The sequence below is a fragment of the Protopterus annectens genome, chromosome 9.part0 (genome assembly GCF_019279795.1).
Source record: "Protopterus annectens isolate FY-2018-M chromosome 9.part0, PAN1.0, whole genome shotgun sequence".
Lineage (NCBI taxonomy): Eukaryota > Metazoa > Chordata > Ceratodontiformes > Protopteridae > Protopterus > Protopterus annectens.
The window spans coordinates 1,948,609,516-1,948,629,175 of record NC_056743.1 but is presented as its reverse complement, the minus strand read 5'-3'; the positions used below and the strand labels follow the sequence as shown (position 1 = coordinate 1,948,629,175).

Here is a 19,660-nt window from a genome sequence, read left to right as displayed (position 1 = left end):
TTTATCATATTCATATGTTCAGTTTTAAGTGCGTCTTCTGTAACATAGCTATTTGCACTCTACATTTTTCAATATATTTCACTACTCTTCATTTATCTGTGAGGCCATTTACATTTAAAGACATTAAAGGAAGCATCATTGCATTAAGACGCTATTCCCACATTTTATGTATAAATCATTTTTTATTAAATGTCTAATTCCAGCTTTTGTGTTACATGCATACACTGTTTGTCAGGTTGAACTTTTATACAGTTGTTTCTTGTCGTATACATTTAAGCCTATGTTAAAAAACTAGATCTGATGTTATTAATCTTCTTCCCATTCATCACTGATGGGTTCGTTTCCAAGCCCTCGGAACCGAGTCAGCCTAATACCAAGCTCGCGTACTCCAAAACCTCTCGAGCTAAGCTGCTACCCACAATGCCCTTCTCCCAGTTACCTCAGATCTCATTTGCTGCACAGCCATATAGCAACGTTCCACTGAGCTCTCCAGCTAAGTGTTATATTTTATAGATAATTGTGTGTTTTTTGAACTTTTTCCTAATCTAACTCTTTTACCCTCTTTTATCTGTCTAGCTCTACCAGTTGGTTATTTCTTATACCATCGTTGGTACACCCTCTCCTACCCTTGTGGTATTGTTTGATACCATTGTTGGTATCTTCTTTCCTTTCCTCCTTTTAGTCTCTAGTGGTGTGTGTTTTCATGTGTATGGAAATGTCTGACAAAAAAGGGACTTTTGCAGTGACAAACTCCCTAACAGTGACTCGCACAATGATTGTGTGTATTGTCTGTGGGTTTCTCACCTCTCTGTGAAACCTCCTTGCCAGATTTGCCTAAGTTTTAGGCAGCGGATGCTGAACGAAAAAAAAAACAAACTGATTTTTGAAAGGCCTTTTAGTTTCTCCTTTCTCAGAGGCCCTTTCTGCGTCAGAGGTCTCAACCTCTCAGTGAAGGGCAAAAAAGTCTCCATTCAAATCCCTCTTCACTGGCTGGTGATAAGAGCATGTCTCATAAACATAAGGCTCACAAATCTTCATCGGAGCATAGGATTGCTTCATCAGCTCTGACTACGTCTATTGCTTCTGTTCCGAGCTCTACTCTAGTTGCCTCTTTAACTAAGGCCATAGATATTACAGAAACTTTGACGTTGTCGCCACCTTAGGCACCAACCTCTTTGGCACCAGCCCTGTCTACAATGTTGACTATGGCTCCGACCTTACTTTCTACAATAGTTACGGCACCGACTTCGCCTTTTACTGCACCAAAAGTGTTTTCGACAATTCCTTTGGAACCGATCATAACCTCGACTCCGAGTGCCTCCTCTGCACCGAGTCCCTTCTCGACGCCACAGAGACTACGGTGCAGATAACTCAAACATCACGGACTCGGTACTCCCTTTCATTGGACCTGTTCTTTGGCCAGATGTACAGTCCCTTTCTGGACTGACCCGACTCCCCTTCTGGAGTGTCCATGAGGTCCACTAGGAGTCTTTCTGAATTCGATGTGATGCGCCTGCTGGATCAGCTGTTGACAGCCAGAGTGATAAATGTTCTTAAGCCTCATCCCTCTTCAGGGTTTGGGTCTGTTGCTCTCAAGATTCCAACTTATACTCCTCCTTCGGATCCGTCGGTTCCGAAGCCCATTGCTCTGACATCGTTGGTGGAAACCCATTCCCGAGCGCCGACGGTGACTCTCACGAAGGCTTCAAAAGCACCCCTTTGGGTTTCGACTCCATCAGAACCATCCCTTCCTTAGACTAATGGTTGGGGGGGCAGAGTCCTCGGTACTGACCACGGCTCCAAGTTTTTTATTAGTTCCGTCCTTGGATCTGGGGATGACGCCTTACTTGAGGCTCCATCTCCGGGAGTGGGTCTGGCGGAGCAGGGTGTCACCGATTCCGAGATTGTCCTCCTCGGTTCCAGGCTCCCTTTCCTATTCGGGCAGGCCTGCTTTCCGGGTGATGGAGAGGGTGCTTGCTTCTGGAAGTGCTCCTCCTACGTCGGAACTTCTCCCTGCTCCCTCTGAGCTACAGTTACCACGGGCCACCTCTTTAGGACACCAAGAGCAGAAGTCTCAGGAAACCACAGTTCATGGTACCCATTCTTCCGGGTCTTCCTCAGATATCCCCACTGAAGAATCTCCTCGGAAGAAGGCGTGTAAGAGGAAACACATTGACTCTCCTGAAGAGTCTCTCACAGAGGATATGGACTATGATGATGGGGAGGGGTCCCCATGGTCACCCCCGATGATGTCTCCTTTGGAGACATCCTGGAAATATTGAAACAGAGGGGTGGCTGGAAGCCCTCTAATCCTTCCTCGGAGGAGTCTGTCTTTCTGCAGGCTTTTCGCTCTCTGCCTTTTACCTCTTGGGTGACCCCACCTGCCAACGAGTTAGTCCAGCTCGTCGTGCAGTGTGCATGGAAGAACCCTGATTCTATTGAGGCCATTCCCCGGAGAACAGATAAGATTCTTTCCCCACCAGAGGAGCACCCCCACTGTTCTAGAGGCTTGAAAGTTGACGCTATGGTGGTGGCGGCCACTAAAAAGGATCTAGCAGAAGAAAGTCCTACTGTTCATCTGCCCAACAGAGTCCCTGGCTGTGGACAGACTAGGGAAGCGAGTTTTTGCTTCAGCTTCCTTTGCAGTCAGGTCCCTGAACTACTTGGCACATTTCATGAGATTCCAAAGAGATCTGATTTCTGAACTTTCTGGAGCCCTCGCGGGTCAAGTTTCTGATGGGGCAAGAGACAAGGTTGTCTCTCAACTTGCCACCCTTGAATCTATCTCCAACTCATCCATGAGTTGCTCTTCCACGCAACTGAAGGGGCAGCTAGAGCTGCGGGTGCAGGCATAGTCATGAGGCATCATGCCTGGAGGCGTATCTGTGACCTCGTGGACTCCAAGTCCTCCTTTTTGAATGCCCCTATTGAACTATCTTCCTTGTTTGGTTCTAAAGTAAAGGACACACTGGCCAGGTGTGAGTAGGATGGAAAGACCTTATCTGCCGTTGGCCTATGTTTTTCCAAGCCCCAGCGTTCTTTTTCCGGGAACCAGAGGAGTGGGAAAATATGGCACAAAAAATCTCAAGGTCCTTTCCGTAACGCACGTGGCAAGGATTCCCCTAGAGCAGGGTAGGTTCCAGTGGTGGAAGATGCCCCTTTAGGGGCAGAGACGGTACCTGAAATCAAGGCTCCAGTGATTCTTTCTCCAGGCGGTCTTATCAACGCTTCTGAAGCATTGCCCAGATTCTTTCCTCTGTAAGCAGTCATGGCTCATTTTTCTCTGCACCAGACTGCCTGGCACTCTATTACAAAGATCGGTGGGTGCATAGAATAATCTCCAGAAGCTATTACACCCCTCTAACATCCCATCCAGTACCTACAAATAACCTTCCTGATGTTCAACCCAGTCAAAGGGAAGAAGCGGCTTCAGAGATAAGAAAGCTGTGTCAAAAAAGAGTCATCCAACCAGTCCCCCCAGACCAATGCGGATCCGGTTTTTACTCAAGATTCTTTTTGGTGTCAAAAAAGACCGGGGACTGGACACCCATTCTGGATTTCAGCAATCTAAACAAGTTAGTGGTTCAAACCACATTCTGCATGGTCACTATTCAGTCCATTCTCCCTTTTTTATGGGAGGATGTTTGGATGTGCTCAATAGACCTCTGGGATGCATATTACCACATCAAAATGGACAAATGCTCCAGTTTACTCCTTCGCTTCCGGCTGGGAGCCAGTCATTACCAGTTCCGAGCCCTGCCATTCCGTCTCTCGACGGCCCCCAGTGTGTTCACGAAATGCCTAGCAGTGGTGACAGCTCATCTGAGACTTCAAGAATTCCAGGTATTTCTATATTTAGACTATTGGCTCCTCTCCGCCACCACCAAGTGTCTTCTGACCATGGCCTTTCGTTACACACTCTCGCTAGCGGCGTCCCTAGGCATCACAGTTCATTGTGAGAAATCCAATTTACAACCTACCCAACAGCGGGAATTTATAAGGGCAGTTTTCAATACTCGAACATGCCTGGTATCTCTACCAGCTCACAGGCTTCAGAGGTTAAGATTACAAGTACGAGTGATACTCTGTCAAAGAAAGGTGTCCGCAAGAGAAGTTCTCCAGGCTCTGGGGTCCATGCATGCAGCCATTCCATTTGTTCCTCTGGCAAGATTACACATGAGACTGTTACAATGGCTCCTATTGTCCCAATGGTTGGCAAATCTCCACCCTCTAAACTCACAGATCCTCATTACCAACTCTTGCAAGGAAGATCTCCTCTGGTGGATGAGGCCAGACGCAGAACTTTGGTGTCGCCCCTTTCAGACTCCTCAACCCAATACCACGGTGACCATGGATGCTTCCCTGCTAGGGTGGCGGTGGCCATTTTCAGGGAAAGACAGTTTAAGGCACATGGTCCAGCTTAGAGGTCAACCTGCATATCAATGTTCTGGAGTTGAGAGCGGTGCTGTTGACATTGCAGGCTTTACATCTGCTTCTTCCATCGGGAACGATTGCAATTCAGTCAGACAGTATGTCAGTAGTTTGGTACATAAACAAGGAGGAACCAAATCCTAACCCCTGTGTCGAGAGGCCGTGAGAATTTGGCATTGGCGATAGCTTCCAACTGCTTTCTTATAGCAACGCATATCCCGGGGAGTTCCAATGTGATGCAGACAGGCTAAGTAGATACATCCTCCTTACACATGAGTGGTCTCTCAATCCAAACATGACGGCAGAAATTTTCATCTGATGGGGCCAGCCTTGCTGCAATCTCTTCACTTCCTCTTCGAACAACAAATGCAGCAGCTTCTTTGTCCTCTTTCCCCCAGAGGGGGAGTCTCCGAGAGACGCTCTGACTCATGATTGGCCCACGGGTCTCCTCCATGCTTATCCTCCAATTCCCTTGATACCCCAATTTTTGAAGAAAGCAATTCGGTTGAGATGGAAGTGTGATCCTCATTGCCCCATTCTGGCATCGCCAAGTGTGGTTCCCCTTTCTCTGACCTCACCTGTTACAACCTCCATGGATCCTGGACACTCGTCCAGACTTGATTTCTCACCCCCAAGGGTTGACTCTCCCAAATCTGTCCGCTCACAAGTTGACAGCTTGGTTTCTCCACTTCCGTTAGTCGCTAGGCAGGAAACTCTTTCCTCACCTGTTCGAAATATTATTCTGGCCTCCCATAAGCCATCTACCAGAAAACTTTACAGAGGTAAGTGGAAAAGGTTTGCTCTTTGGTCTAAAGAACAGATGCTAGACCCCTTCTCAGCTCCAGTCTCTGTTATACTTCAATATCTTTCTGAGTTTTTTAAGAATGGAGCATCAGCTTCTACCATTCGAGTCCATTCAGCAGCTATTTCCTTTTTCATAACGGTTTAGAGGGCATTCCACTTATCTCCACCCGCCTATGCAAGACCTTTCTCAAAGGAGTGTTTCATAGCAGACCTCCAATCAGGCGTCCTTTAGGGGCATGGAATCTCTCCCTAGTACTACAGTCTCTCTCTTTACCCCCTTTTGAGCCTGCTGCAAAATGTGACCTCAACTTTCTGTCATGGAAATCTGTATTTTTGGTGGCTGTTACATCAGCTAGACGGATATCAGAATTGCAAGCCTTGTGCATCAAGAGCCCATATTTAATTTTTCATAAAGACAGAGTATCACTACGTACTAATCCATCTTTGCTCCCCAAGGTGATTTCTGATTTCTCTGTGAACCAATCCATTGCACTCCCAGTGTTTTTCCCAAACTATTCCAGTAAAGGAGAATACTGTCTGCATTCATTGGATGTACATAGGCAACTATGTTTTTACTTGGATAGGACTAAATCTGTCAGCAAGTCAGATCAACTTTTCATTTCCTTCTCTGAACCAAAAATGTGATATGCTGTTTCAAAAGTCACTTTATCAAAATGGCTCAGAAATTGTATTGCCTTTTCATATTCACATGCAAATGAGCCTAAACCTGACAATGTCAAAGCACATTCAACGAGAGCTATACCAACTTCTTTTGCTTTTCACTCCAGAGCCTCTATGGACGACATTTGCGCAGCAGCCATTTGGGCTAAACCTCACACTTTCATCAAACATTGCAAGTTGGATATGGTCCCCAGAGAAAGAGCGGCCTTTGGCTCAGTGGTATTCAGGAATGTTCTTCCATAAGGGCCACCCAGGTTTTCAGGTAGCTTGGGATTCTGTCCCATCACTGATGAATGGGAAGAAGATTAACAACATCAGATAAAGAAGTTATGTTTTACCATAACGTTCCATATGTGTTGTTGATCTTCTTCCATTCATCACATCCCACCCTCCGCCCCCCACCAAAGGCTCCTGGTGGATCTTATGGGTCCTTGTGGTGTTTTCAGGGTTTTTGCGCAGAAATGGCCTCTGTTTTTACTTCTGTATGTTTCATGCAAACTCGATCTGAGGCAACTGGGAGAAGGGCATTGTGGGTAGCAGCTTAGCTCGAGAGTGTTTGGTGTACGCGAGCTTGGTATTAGGCCAATTCGGTTCCGAGCCCAATCAGTGATGAATGGAAGAAGCTCAACAACACAGATGGAACATTATGGTAAGACATAACTTCTTTTTTTATTGAAAGTCCTCAAAAAAAAAAAAAAAAAAAAAAAAAAAAAAAAAGACAGACATGCCCCAATACCCATTAACTTAATACTAACACACAAAACAATGTACATCTTCAAATATTGAGGTTTTACCCTCCTAATAGGATCAAAAGTCCCAAACTGACAGCCACACTCACAGAATTGAATTAACTTAAAAGAAAGGTCATCCATGCTAAGACACACAGGGCACCCTGTACTTCTATTAAGTGCTGATTTTTTTGTGTTATCTTTCTAGTTCTTCCAGCTGGGAAAACCCATGAATGTTTTCTGAGAACATTAACTACCTTGGGAAAGCCAATGTTCCACAAAAACCAAGCTGCCACCAAGACTGATAAAAACAAGTAAGACTTTATTCAAGAGGATAGGCGCTTTCACACTTTGTGCTTCATCAACATCACAGAAACACATCACCTTATATAATACAAAGGCAATCAATTAACCAATCAAATATAAGTAGCAATTACTGATGTATACTTCACTTTTTTAATGCAGGTTTTAAAGGCACAGATGAATTGAGCCCAGGCTGCTTATCTGCTTGCAGCCTCACAATCCATTTAACTTCAATATTCTCTAGTCTTTTATTGAAGTCACCCCTTCTCCTACTAGCATGTACAAGTTGCAAGACACTGAATACAAGGGAATGCCCAGGTGCCAAAGAAACATGTTTGGCTAATGCATTTAATATGTTCAAACGTTTAATATCCCCCATATGCTGCAAAATGCATTCCTTCAGCATTCTAACTGTCTGGCCCACATAGAAACATGTAGACAACCTACACCTAGCCAAATAGATCAAGCCTTTAGACCGACAATCTGCATAAAAACATGGTTTAAAAAATAATCAATATTAGGGTGCTGAAATTCTTGTAGCACAGAAATAGAGCTTACAGGCTTTACATTTTATACACATGTAAGTGCCAAGACAATTGTAGGCAGGCAAAGAAGCATGAGATGATTTATAACAAAGTTGTCTTTTCATGGAAAAATTATTTATTATAACATGAACATTTTTTTTATATGGAGTGTAAGTTCAATGAAAAAATGGTTGAGCTCTATCTGAACACATTGCTCTAACCATATTCAGACTATTCTCCAATGACTGTTCATTATAACCTCTCGATAATAAATCTTCCTTAATGCCTAGCATGGCTTCATGACTTTGAACATCATCAGTATGTAAGTGTGACATATGCAAATATTGTCCGGTAGCAATATTCTTAAAAACATGCTTGGGATGCATACTGTTAAAGTGCAAAAGTGCATTCTTTCTACATTCCTTCCTATAAAGAGAACTGGACAAAATGCCATTATTCAATGTGATCCTAGTAGCCAGAAACTCAATTGTCATGTGTGAGTGACTCTCAACAAATTTAAAACAGCTGCTGGTGGATTCAAGATATTGTACAAACCTCATAAGGTTTGGAACTGAACCATGCCACAAAATAAAAATGTTGTCCACAAAACGTTTATAGTACAGAAGGCTGGAGGTAAACTCATGACCACAGAGGCCTACCATGCGCTCCCAGTCCGCCAACACTAGGTTGACCTAGCTGTTAGCACATGGAGTCCCCATGGCTACTCCAATCCTCTGTCTATAAACTAAATCACCAAATAAAAACACATTGTTATAAAGCACTACCTCCATTAATGCTCCTAAACAGTCTATGAAATCCGATGGGTAGCCAGCCTTCTCCCTTAAAAAAACTCTTTAAGTCTTTAAGTGATGCTATCCCCAAATCAAGTGGAATGACTGTAAAGAGAGTTTGGATGTCCATACTAACCAAGACGACATTCTCATCAAATACACCATGGCCTCTCTAGCAAACTCACCCAGACTACTCAAGAAATGCTCAGTGTCCCCTTAAAACAGACACCGCTTTCTCAAGTGGCTTCTTAAGTTGCCCCTCCAAGAAAATTGAGATAAATTCAGTGGCCCAACCTCTGCCTGAGACTACTGGTCTCAGGGGAGGAACTTTTGGTAAACCATGTATAACTGGAATTAAGGGTTCAGTCACTAATATAAAATCATAAAGTGCCCTATCAATTACTTGCTTCATCAACAAGTCATAAAGACAATTATGTACATTAGCAATAATACATGTTAATTGATTCTAAGTCAAACATTCGTATGTAGAAACATCACTAGGCAAAGTTGTAATATAAAAATCATACTTTTTACTATCTAGGACCACAGCTGAACCCCCCCCCCCCCCATTATCGGCTGGACGTATAGTGAGTTCATTATTAGTCCATAACTCATTCAATGCCTTAAACTCAGCACTAGTTAAATTATAAAAGTTATTCTTTTTAAGTCAGTACATAGAAGCTCATTTTCTACAGTTCTAGAGAAATATTATTATATTTGAAGAAGAACTTCCCAGAAGACAGCCAAGCTATCCATCCCCCTAACAAAGATTCCAGGATTACAGACAGATTAGGTAAGGTAGTCTATACATCTGGTGTGTTCTCTGCTAGAGCTTTATACTACCTGGTGCACATAGTTTGGTTTTAGAGAGAAATTGTTCAGAAAGTGTCAGAAAACCTGAAACAGTTGCTATATGAGAACTTGTCTTGTCTTTGGAGACTCTGGTGGCTACCGTGAGCATTGTTTCTTCTCTGATTATGCTTCTTTTACATAACATGACTGATGAGGCAGTTTGGAGATGCAGGCTCAGGACATATGATAAGAAGACAGGCCTGGATGTGACCTCCAGATTTTTTGAACCATTTCAAGGTGGCTTTTACCAATTCCTGCTTTGATGGTAATACACTGTTTGGTCAGTAAGTCAAGAAGAGAGTTTCTAGTTGTAAGCTTGAAGACAATATGATCATAGCAGTGAAAATCAAGTTTGCTTCCTCAGAAAGGACTTTGCAACAGAAATGGAAGTAGGTGGTGAGAAACTTATAGTTTGGCTAATCCCAGCAGCCCCAGCAAAAAATGCGACAAGATAGAGGTTCCTAGGCTAAATTGGAATTTTATTCTTAATGCCATCCCAGAAGTAAATGTGGTCCCTGTACCCATGGAGGTAAGGAATAATTTTTGGTATTCCATTCCTATGATCCCTGAAGGTTTTCCTAACTGTTACCTCTTTGGCCAGTCAAGGTCGACATGCTTTGTAAACACTGGTGTGGGTGACCTTCACTGTGGATTTTTGGGTAAGGAGAATCATGTCCGGTGGCTGCTCTATTCCATATCACCCCCAGCTTAGACTTCTCAACCTCCTTCAGTGCAACCCATACCAAGGAAAGCAACCTCAAATGAGGTCCAGACCATCTTGCTTGACAGAGCAATCGAAGAGGTCCCAGCAGGCCAGAGAGGGTCCGAATTTTTACTCCAGATACTTTTAATGCCCACAAAGACCAAGGAACTCAGGGCAATACTAAATCTAAGTCTGCTCTGTTGCTTTGTGAAGGAAGTGTAAAGATCAAACAAGACAAACCAAGGACGATTTTAATTGCACCAGCCTGGCCATGCCAACATTGGTACCCCCAGCAGGAGAACCAGATTCTGCACCCTCAGCTTCAAACACTGAACCTAGCAGCCTGGCTAATTACCTAAGCTCTCCTTTACCATCCCTCAGCAAACCAGTGATGGATGTCATTTTAGAGGCAAAGAAGCCTTGTACTAGAAAATCTTATGCTGAAAAATGGAAAAGATTCTGTGCCTGGAACCAATCTCAAGGGATGAGCACAGCAGCACCCAATTTACCTCAGATTTTGCAATACTTAACTGAGATGCTTCACAAGGGCCTGACTTTTTCCTCCATTAAAATCCACACCTCAGCCATTTCAGTTCATTATAACAAAGAACCTCCCCTCTTCTCTCATCCACTGCTCAAGCAGTTCCTCAGAGGGGCCAAAAATTTGAGACCACCCACGAGTTTGAGACCACCCACGAGAGCTCCAGCCCCAGCCTGGGACCTTAACTTTGTCTTGGAGAAACTCACTTTACCTCCTTTCGAGCCAGCTGCTACTGCAGACTTAAAATTTCTTTCTTGGAAAACAGCTTTCCTTTTACCAATCACTTCAGCTAGAAGAGTATCTGAATTACAGGCCCTTATGGCAGTGGAGCCTTTCATCATCTTTCATGCGGACAGGGTGTCCCTCAGAACCAATCCATCCTTCATGCCCAAGGTGGTATCCAGTGTGGCTCTTAATCAGTCCATTCATTTGCCAACCTTCTTTCTCAATCCACAGAATAAAGGGGAACGGATACTACATTCCTTAGATGTGCACAGACAACTTAGATTCTACTTGGACAGGACTAAACCTCAAAGGAAATCTGAACAACTGCTGGTGGCATTTGCTGCAGGGACAGATGGGAAGACTATTTCAAAGCAAACCATTTCTAAATGGATAAGCCATTGCATTAATTTCTGCTATAAGAACCATGGAAAACCTATCCCCCAGGGGATCAGATCACTCCACCAGGGCTGCATCTACCTCTACAGCCTTTCTCAGAGGCGTCCCTACCAGGGACATCCTGGAAGCTGCTACCTGGAGTTCTGTACATACTTTCACCAAGCATTATCATTTGCCATTTTTCTCTAAATCCAGAGCTGGCTTTGCCACTGCAGTCTTGCAGGGCCTTATAGCTGGCCCTAATGCTATCTAAATTCCCCCCCCCCCCAACCATAGCTTTGGGAATCTACCCAAATGTAATGACTGTAACAGTGAAACACGAAGAACATAGTGCAGTTGTGTACACTTACCATAAATGTAGATGTTCGAGTGTATTCAATGTTGCAGTCCTGGTTACCCTCCCTCCAGCCCCCTAACTTCTTTTGACTATACCTCTACTTTCCTTTACTATGCTTAAAGGCCTTTTTGGTGTATTTGCTTTTTTGTTGGAGGTATATCTTTGTACTTTTATATTTAATTGCTTCCCATTAGGGGGGCTCCTGACATCTGGGGCAAGAAAAACTGATGTAATGGTGTCCGGCTGCATGTTTTATACCCTGACGACCTGACATCACGGAAGAAGGGACAGCAACCGATGCAGGACCCAAGACTTTGTTAATCAGGCCGACTGAGGGCTACCTGCAAGCAGATAACCCAAATGTAATGACTGCAACAGTGAATACACTCAAACATCTACATTTATGGTACGTGTACACGACTGTACTTTTCTTCACTGCATTTTACTGGTGTGCACATGCACTGGATGTGATGATACTATGTTCTTGTTTAGGAGAAGGAAAAGATAAAGGAGGAACTGAAACAACTGAAGAACCTGAAACGAAAAGAAGTTATGGACAAGTTGCAGCAGCTGAGGGACATAACTGGGAATGAAAATGTGGGATTCACTGAGCAAGATTTGATGGAGGACTTTGATCCAGAGAAACATGATCGAATCATGCAGGTATGTGAAACCAGCACTACCATTATTCTTGGTTTACTTGTTTTATGTTTGATCCATGTAAACATGCATAACTTATATACTTAAGAAATGGTACAGGCAGTTCATAGCATTTGCTTGAAATGTGTGACATAACAGGTACAAGCATGCAAAATCTGAAGGTAATGCTACTCAATGCTAGAAGTCTAAACCTCAAAATGCACTCTCTCGAGGCACTCCTAAAAATGGAGAACATCGATATCTGTGCAGTAACTGAGACCTGGTTCAAGGCTCCAGAGAGCACCCCTGCAATACCAGGCTACAACTCTTACCACACTTTTCGGCCACCAAACCAGGAACGAAACACTAAAGGTGGAGGAGTGTCAATATTCACACCACCAGGCTAGTTGGCCAACACAATGTGTCTGAAATTCTCCAAGTGCAACTAACACTAGGTAAGACTGCAATCCAAATTGTAGCTTGCTACAGATCCCCCACCATACCCCAAGATTCTCACTACACCTTTCTAAACATACTGGGAAATATTAAGATAGAACCAAACACCCTAATACTGGGTGATTTTAACTACCCTGCCATTAACTGGGAAAACTACTCATGTCCCAACACCTTTGCACAACGGTTCTTGGAATTCATAAATTCCAATGCCCTGGATCAACTAATCCATAGTCCCACCAGGGGCTCCAATATCCTAGACCTGGTCATTACCAACATGGGAAATCAATGCTCCATACCTATGGTCACCCCCTCGTTAGTCAGGTCTGACCATAAGCTAATCACCCTTAACATCGACATCCCACCCCCACCCCCCAGTAAAGAAACCACCATAAATAACTTCTCCAAAGCCAACTTCATGCTACTCAAGTCAGAAGTGACAAACTTCATGACACCCATGCAGATGGGAACTTTCAGTTCAACTGCTGAATCCTACACTATGGCACTGTACGAGCACATCCACTCATGCATGAATCGTGCCATCCCAAATAGAACCAAAATGCTCTCATCCAAAAAAAGGAAGCCAATCTGGTGGTCCCCTGCCATAAATAAACTTTACAACAAAAGGAAGAAACTTTTGCAGAAAAGAGGAAAATCCCAGGATGCAAAAAACTCCCTTACTAGCCTCAGTAAGAAACTGAGATGCCTCATAAAATCCTCCAAAGCTAGTTACGAAAATAAAATTGCCAAAGATTCCAAAGACAACCACAAAGCATTCTATAATTATGTCAAGAATCTAAATGGCAATGCTCAGATCTGCTCTGAGCTAAAACAGAATGGCATTAAATATACTGATCCGAAGGATATTGCCAATATCCTGGCAGATCGATTCAGTGCCAACTTCACCCCACTCTCACCCCCTAAAAGGCCCATCTCAATACCGAAGATTGCCAAATTCCAGTAATAACGGCCACACAGGTACAAAACGCACTCTCTAAAGCCAAGAATACAGCATCCATGGGACCAGATGACATCCCGGGCTGTGTACTACATGAACTACAATATGAACTGGCACCTCACCTAAGTGTCATGTTTAATCATAGCCTCACCTCAGGTTTCGTGCCCACTGAGTGGCAGAGCTACAGTTATCCCAATCCACAAGGGGGGATCCACCTTGGATCCCGGAAACTACCGTCCCATCAGTCTGACAAGCCTTATCTGCAAGGCCATGGAGCGTATTATCATGGAACTTATAAACAAAGACATTGGCAACCTTCAAACACTGGACCCCACCCAGTTTGGGTTTGTGAAGGGCGGATCTTGTCTCCTGAACCTGATTGACTTCTTTGAATCAGTCTCCAGAGCCATGGACAAGGGTAAGGTGGTCCACACAGCCTATCTAGACCTTGCCAAGGCCTTTGACACCATCCCCACTCTGGAATCATAGATAAACTTACTAAGTTGGGCATTAATCCCTATGTCACCCAATGGGTTGCTAAATGGCTTACTGATAGAACCCACACTGTAAAAGTAGCCGACTCCAAATCCAGCTCCAGACAAGTGACAAGTGGAGTACCTCAGGATTCAGTCCTGGGGCCGCTCTTGTTTGGCATCTACTTCTCTGAAGTACAGGTCAACGCTAAGGGACTCTGGCTAACAAAGTTTGCAGATGACTGCAAACTGGGAGCCATTATTGAATCCCCAAATGATGTGGATACTCTACAAAAGGGCCTTACAGAAACAGATGCTTGGTGCCAGAGCCATGGGCTCAAGCTCAATGCCAAGAAATGTATTGTTATCCCCTTTGGGAAAAAACATGTATTCATGAATTACCGTATAGGTGGCAGTACACTAAACACAGAAAGTGTGATAAGAGACTTAGGGACACAGGTGGACAGTGGTCTCACCTTCGATAACCACATCGCCACAACAGTCAGGAAATCCTTCTATGTGGCACACCTCATCACGAAGGGCTTTTCATCCAGAAAAAAGGAGGTCATTGTCCCACTGTACTCATCCCTCATTAGACCCATTATAGAATACAACGCCCATTTGGTATGTACCTCTCAAGACATCTGCAACAACTGGAAAGGCCTCAGAAATACCTCACTAAAAGAATCACAGGCCTAAAGCAGATGCCCTCGCTGTCCACCTTAAAAACTCCAGCTATACTCTGTCGCATATCGTCTACTCAGAGGCGATCTCTGCTTAACATACAAGGCCATGTCAAACCCAGAGCTGTTGGACATGCTACACTTAAAGAAATCCCAATCCCTCAGAGCTACACGCTCCAGGGATCTAAACCTTGTCATCACAATAAACAAAACATGTTGGAGGATAGGTTCCTGACCCAGAGACTCCCCAGACTCTGGAATAGATTGCCCATACATGTCAAGCAGAGTGCCTCTTTGGACCTCTTCAAGAGGAACCTTGACGATTGGATGGGAGAAAGGAAATTCACCCCAGGGATCACGTCAGTCGCTCTGCTAGACAGGGGTCCAGGAAAGTAAATAATGTGGGAAGAAATAGCCAGGGAATTGTTATGGCTAGGCTTGTATAGGCCCTAGGGCTGATAGTCTAGTACCAACCTATGAACATAGGTCTGCACCTTACTTCAGATTAGCCATTTTCCCGATCAGTGTAAATCATTTTAAGCTACAAATCTATGAATTCAGTTATTGAGAGCAAGTTTTAACATATTGTCTTCGTTATTCACAGTGTATTCTGAGAGGCTTGTGGTTAAAGCAGGTAGATTGCTGGGATGGCTGATGGCAGGTACTGAATACCCAAACATTGCTACTTTATATATTTTCTTTTTTTTTTCTTTTTTTATACCATTTGTCTAATAGTAAGTTCAGTTTTGTAGACCATTGAGTAAGAGAGAACTAAATTGACTACAGCATAGAATAGTGTATTTTGTGTGTTTACATACAATTTTAGCTAACTGAATTTATTTCAGTCTTCACCAGAATAAGTAGTTTAGAAAGTGAATAACCCTAAGTGAAACCAGGTTTTGCTGTTATGTTGTTACCCCCCTGTTTATGAATTGCAAACTTGTATCATAGTAAAGGCATTGCTCTATGATTTCCTTTGCTTCCTCAGTTGTCATCTGATACTTTTTGGTGGCACATTCCTATGCCTGTGTATACAAACAGCTGCCTTAACATCTAGTGTTATAAGATTTTCTGATTGATTAGCAAGAAGAGTGGCTGAAGTAATTGGTCAGCTTGGTTTGTTTAGCCCATATGCCCTAACCCAACCACTTTGCTGTGTTTCAGGGGTTTATTTAGATGTCTGTTCACAGGTAGCCTTTACCATGCACGGCTTTTACATGTTGAGGCATGTATTATAACGTCTGCTTACTTTGCGTCTGTTTGCAGGGGGTCTGTATCACATCGTCGAATGCTCTAAATGTAAAACATCTCTTCGTTGAACACTATGTCAAAGTCTTCATCTGTCAAATTATCATTTCAGCAAACTTTTTCCCACAGTAAGTAACCAGTGGGTCATTACTGGGAGTTTGCCCTTTTCCCCACTGTAGTGAGATTTCGGACTTGGTATATTTAGTTAGTGGGTGTGAGGGCACAGCCCCCCACCAGGTTAGGTTTTAAAAATGCTGTTTTTGTTGTGATCTGTAGGTTGGCCAACTTTTTATTTACCATGGGAAACAGTTTCACTGAAAAGATTGTTCGACTGATGACATTTTGACAAATAGGGTTCAATGAAGAGGCGTTCAACATTTAGAGCATTCGACAATGTGATGTAGACCCTTCTCCAGGGTTTTACACTGAATAAATGGTTTGTATTTGTTGCTTGATTAGAAGAACCTGCTCCACATGACAGTCTAATCATACTGAACTGCATGCAGCATGGTGAGAGAACAAAGGTTTGAAGTGGGAAAAGAGTAATAATGTTTGTTTATCTTTTCGTTTTTCCTTTAACAGCAATTCTTTGATGATAATTACTATGGTACTGGAGAGGAGGAGAAGCCTCAATTTGAAGATGAAGAATATCTTGATGGTAAGAAAAAACCCACCCCAAAAAAACTATGTACATTTAAGTCCATGTTCTGATATCAGATCATTCTGTTTGGTTTGTTGTCACCGTAGGACATTTAAAAGTAGATCTGGAAATAGGTCAGGAAATGGAGCATTTATTTAACACACTGATTGTTTTTAAGGCTGTCACTTTATATTTATTTGGCTTGAGCTCAGACCTACTAGTGAACTCAGCAGACATTGTACAGAAATGTCACAACAAAAAAAGTGTGATATGTATGACTGACCATATTTAGATTGGCAAGAACTTTGATGTATGACTGCTATTTGGAGGTGGGTCTTAATTTAGTGGTGTACCCTCTCTATGACTGACCATATTTAGGTAGACAAGTACTTGATTGTATGACTGCTATTCGGAGGTGGGGCTTAATTTAGTGGCTTGTCCTCTCTGGGCAAGAGAAGTGTATTCTCATTTTGTAATCGACTACATATACAAATAAAAATTAAAAAAATGCCCATGCTACTGTGGCACTAACTGGTGCAGAATGGTACATTTGTAGAAACTTCAGAAATGTGTAGTGGTGTGGGCTGATTACAGTCTTCTAATCCCATTACTGTTTCATGAAACCATTGTGGCTGAGATTATTGAGGTATCAGATAGTTACTGGCTGACAGTACTCATGATATTGTGTTTCTTCACTACGGGAACATTTTAATAAGTGTGACTACAGTGCAACAGGAAAGCAATATACAGGATAGCAGGAACTGAAAGCAGTAGAAAGGTGCACCGTGGTAGAAGTGTGAGAAGAGAAAATGGACTACCATGGTTAGAGAGAGAAGGTAAGATAGATTACAGTGAAAACAAGCCAGCATCTAAAAGGATACAGAGAACTGTGCATGTTTGTAAGGAAGTCCAGTGGGGAAAAGCAGTAAAAGCCTAATTTGGAAGGTCAAGGCTCCTAAGCTGGGAAAATAATTTCTCAGATGCATTGAAGAATATAGGAGTTGGATGACATTGGGTTACAAGGAAAAAAGAGAGAGAGAAAAATGTGGATGTTTGACAACACTGAAGGTTAGGTAAAAATACTGAATTCTACACTTTGTTATTGCCATTTAAAGAGCAGCTTGATGGGATGATATGGTCACATGAGTATGAATGGGGACAAGCAAATTTATAGATGTAATGGGATCCTATCTCGCCTACATTCATGACAGATGGGTTCGGAGCCGATCCATCGGCTCCGACTCGGCAACTTATACACTAGCACGAAGTCTCTCATTGGCTGGGCTACTCCCTATCCCAGGATGCACTACACCTGCTTCCCCAGATCTCGTTTGCCGCTTTACAAGCTGGACGTGGTCTCGACTTGGCTGGAGCTAAGTGGTTCTTTTTACCTTTATTGGTCTTTGACCTTGGGGTTTTTTGTCATATATTAACCAAACAGCTGTTTTAACAGCTATTCCTTGTTATTCCTTACTATTTGCTACTTTTGAGTGTTTGAGTGTCTTCTGGTACTTTATTTTTTCAGTCGGGCAAGGCCCGTTTAAGTTAGAGGGCCTTTGCCCTACCTTTGTGTGCTATTTAACTTTATTACCTTTTGTGGTTAATTGTTTCGGGCCAAGCCCGTTTAAATTAGAGGGCTTTGGGCCGTTGGACTTGTTTTGTCTGTTTGTTTGTGAGGTAAAATTTTTTCTTAAGTACTCGCGCCAGTGTGTCTCGCGCTTGTCAGTTGGAGCAATTTTGTGATAGTGCTTACTAATTGTGGTAAAGTCATACTTGTTTAGGGCCTGTACTATGTCCAAGGAACACAAGTCAGGTTTTAAAAAATGCACTCGGTGCAGTTATAAAATGTCCATCACAGACAGTCATTCAGTCTGCGTTTATTGTTTGGGGCCGAAACATCTACAAGAGACTTGTAGCGTATGTCATGCTTTCTCTGCTAGAGTTCTTCAAGAACGCAAGAACAAGTTGATATTGAAAGGGCTTATAAAACCTTCGTTTGAGGAAGCCTTAAATCCTCCTGTTGCTTCCAAAAAGAAAAGATCGTCGGCACCGACAAGTCCGTCGGAGCCGACTTCTAAAAAGACTAAATTGACCTCTTCTTCCTCGGCTCCACTGACTTGGGGCCGAGGGTCGAAGGTCTGCCTCGGTACCTCCTACTTGGCTCCATTGACTTCAGAGCCGCAAGTTGGAGTATCGAAGGTGAATCACCTCCATCGGTTCCAATGGCTTGGAGCCGGTGGAAGTGTGCAGCTCAGACTCTTCCCCTCGGCTCGAAGAAGGCTCCTTCGGTGCCGATGGTGGTCCATGCTGTGGTGGAGTCGGCGCCGACAGTATTGGAGCCATTTCGGAGCCGGTCCCCTTCTCTCTCGGAGCCGAGAGGAAAGTCTTCTTGAGTGTCTACCTCCTCTAAATCCTCGAGACTGTCAGATTCGGACCTGGATAGGGTTTTACAGAGGCTTTTCCAATCTCCAGTGTTTACTAAAATGGTCTCGGCTCCAGCACAGTTTGCTTGAGCCGATCCCCTCGACACATTTAATTCCTCCTCCAACCTCTTCGGAGCCGTTGGAGCCGGTGGTGGTGGAGCAATGTGGAGCCATACGGTCGGAGCAGAGACCCCTTACAGGCCTTTCGGCTCCGACTATGCTTCCTACCCTGTCCTCCGGTTCAGGGTTTGGTACTGCGACCTCTTCAGCCGGGCCGAGGGGAATACTTTGGGATTAGGTGCTTCGGTGCGTAGTCTTCCTCTCGGAGCATCGGCTGCTGGAATTCCCAGTGCCATCGTGGCCTCTAGACCAGTGACCTCCTTGGATTCTGGAGGTCCGGCCTTTGAGGCCATGAGGAGCGCCCTGACCATGCCTTTGCCGGTTCAGCAAGATTCTACCTCACCGTCCCTAGATTTGGAGACTGGTGCCTCTGTTGTGTTGCAGCCCCCCAGCAGCGGGGCCCCAGGGCCTGAGGATACCCCAATCGGGGGTTCCCTTCTTCCGGGTGGTCCGATCGAAACTGTTTCGGACGAACCCCACGGAAGAAATTGTGTAAGAGGAAGCACGTAGACTCCCAAGATGAGTCAATTACATCGGATACTGACCTCGATGACGCAGAAGGGTCCCCCAAATCATCTTCGGATGATATCTCCTTCTCAGATATCTTGGAGATTCTGAGACAGAGAGGTGACTGGCAAGCCAAAACCCCTTCAACTGAGGAGTCAGTCTTCCTCAAGGCCTTTGGGGCCCAGCCTTCCGCCTCCTGG

At 43.9% G+C, this 19,660-nt stretch overlaps 1 protein-coding gene across 1 annotated transcript in view; it reads left to right on the top strand.

The window, feature by feature from the left end:
- Positions 1-19,660, top strand: part of KRI1 (KRI1 homolog) — a 1,261,256-nt gene that overhangs the window by 839,332 nt on the left and 402,264 nt on the right. The window contains exons 12-13 of the mRNA XM_044084757.1: positions 11,809-11,979; positions 16,353-16,428. Coding sequence (XP_043940692.1) covers positions 11,809-11,979; positions 16,353-16,428 — 247 coding nt within the window. The remainder of the gene's footprint in view (positions 1-11,808; positions 11,980-16,352; positions 16,429-19,660) is intronic.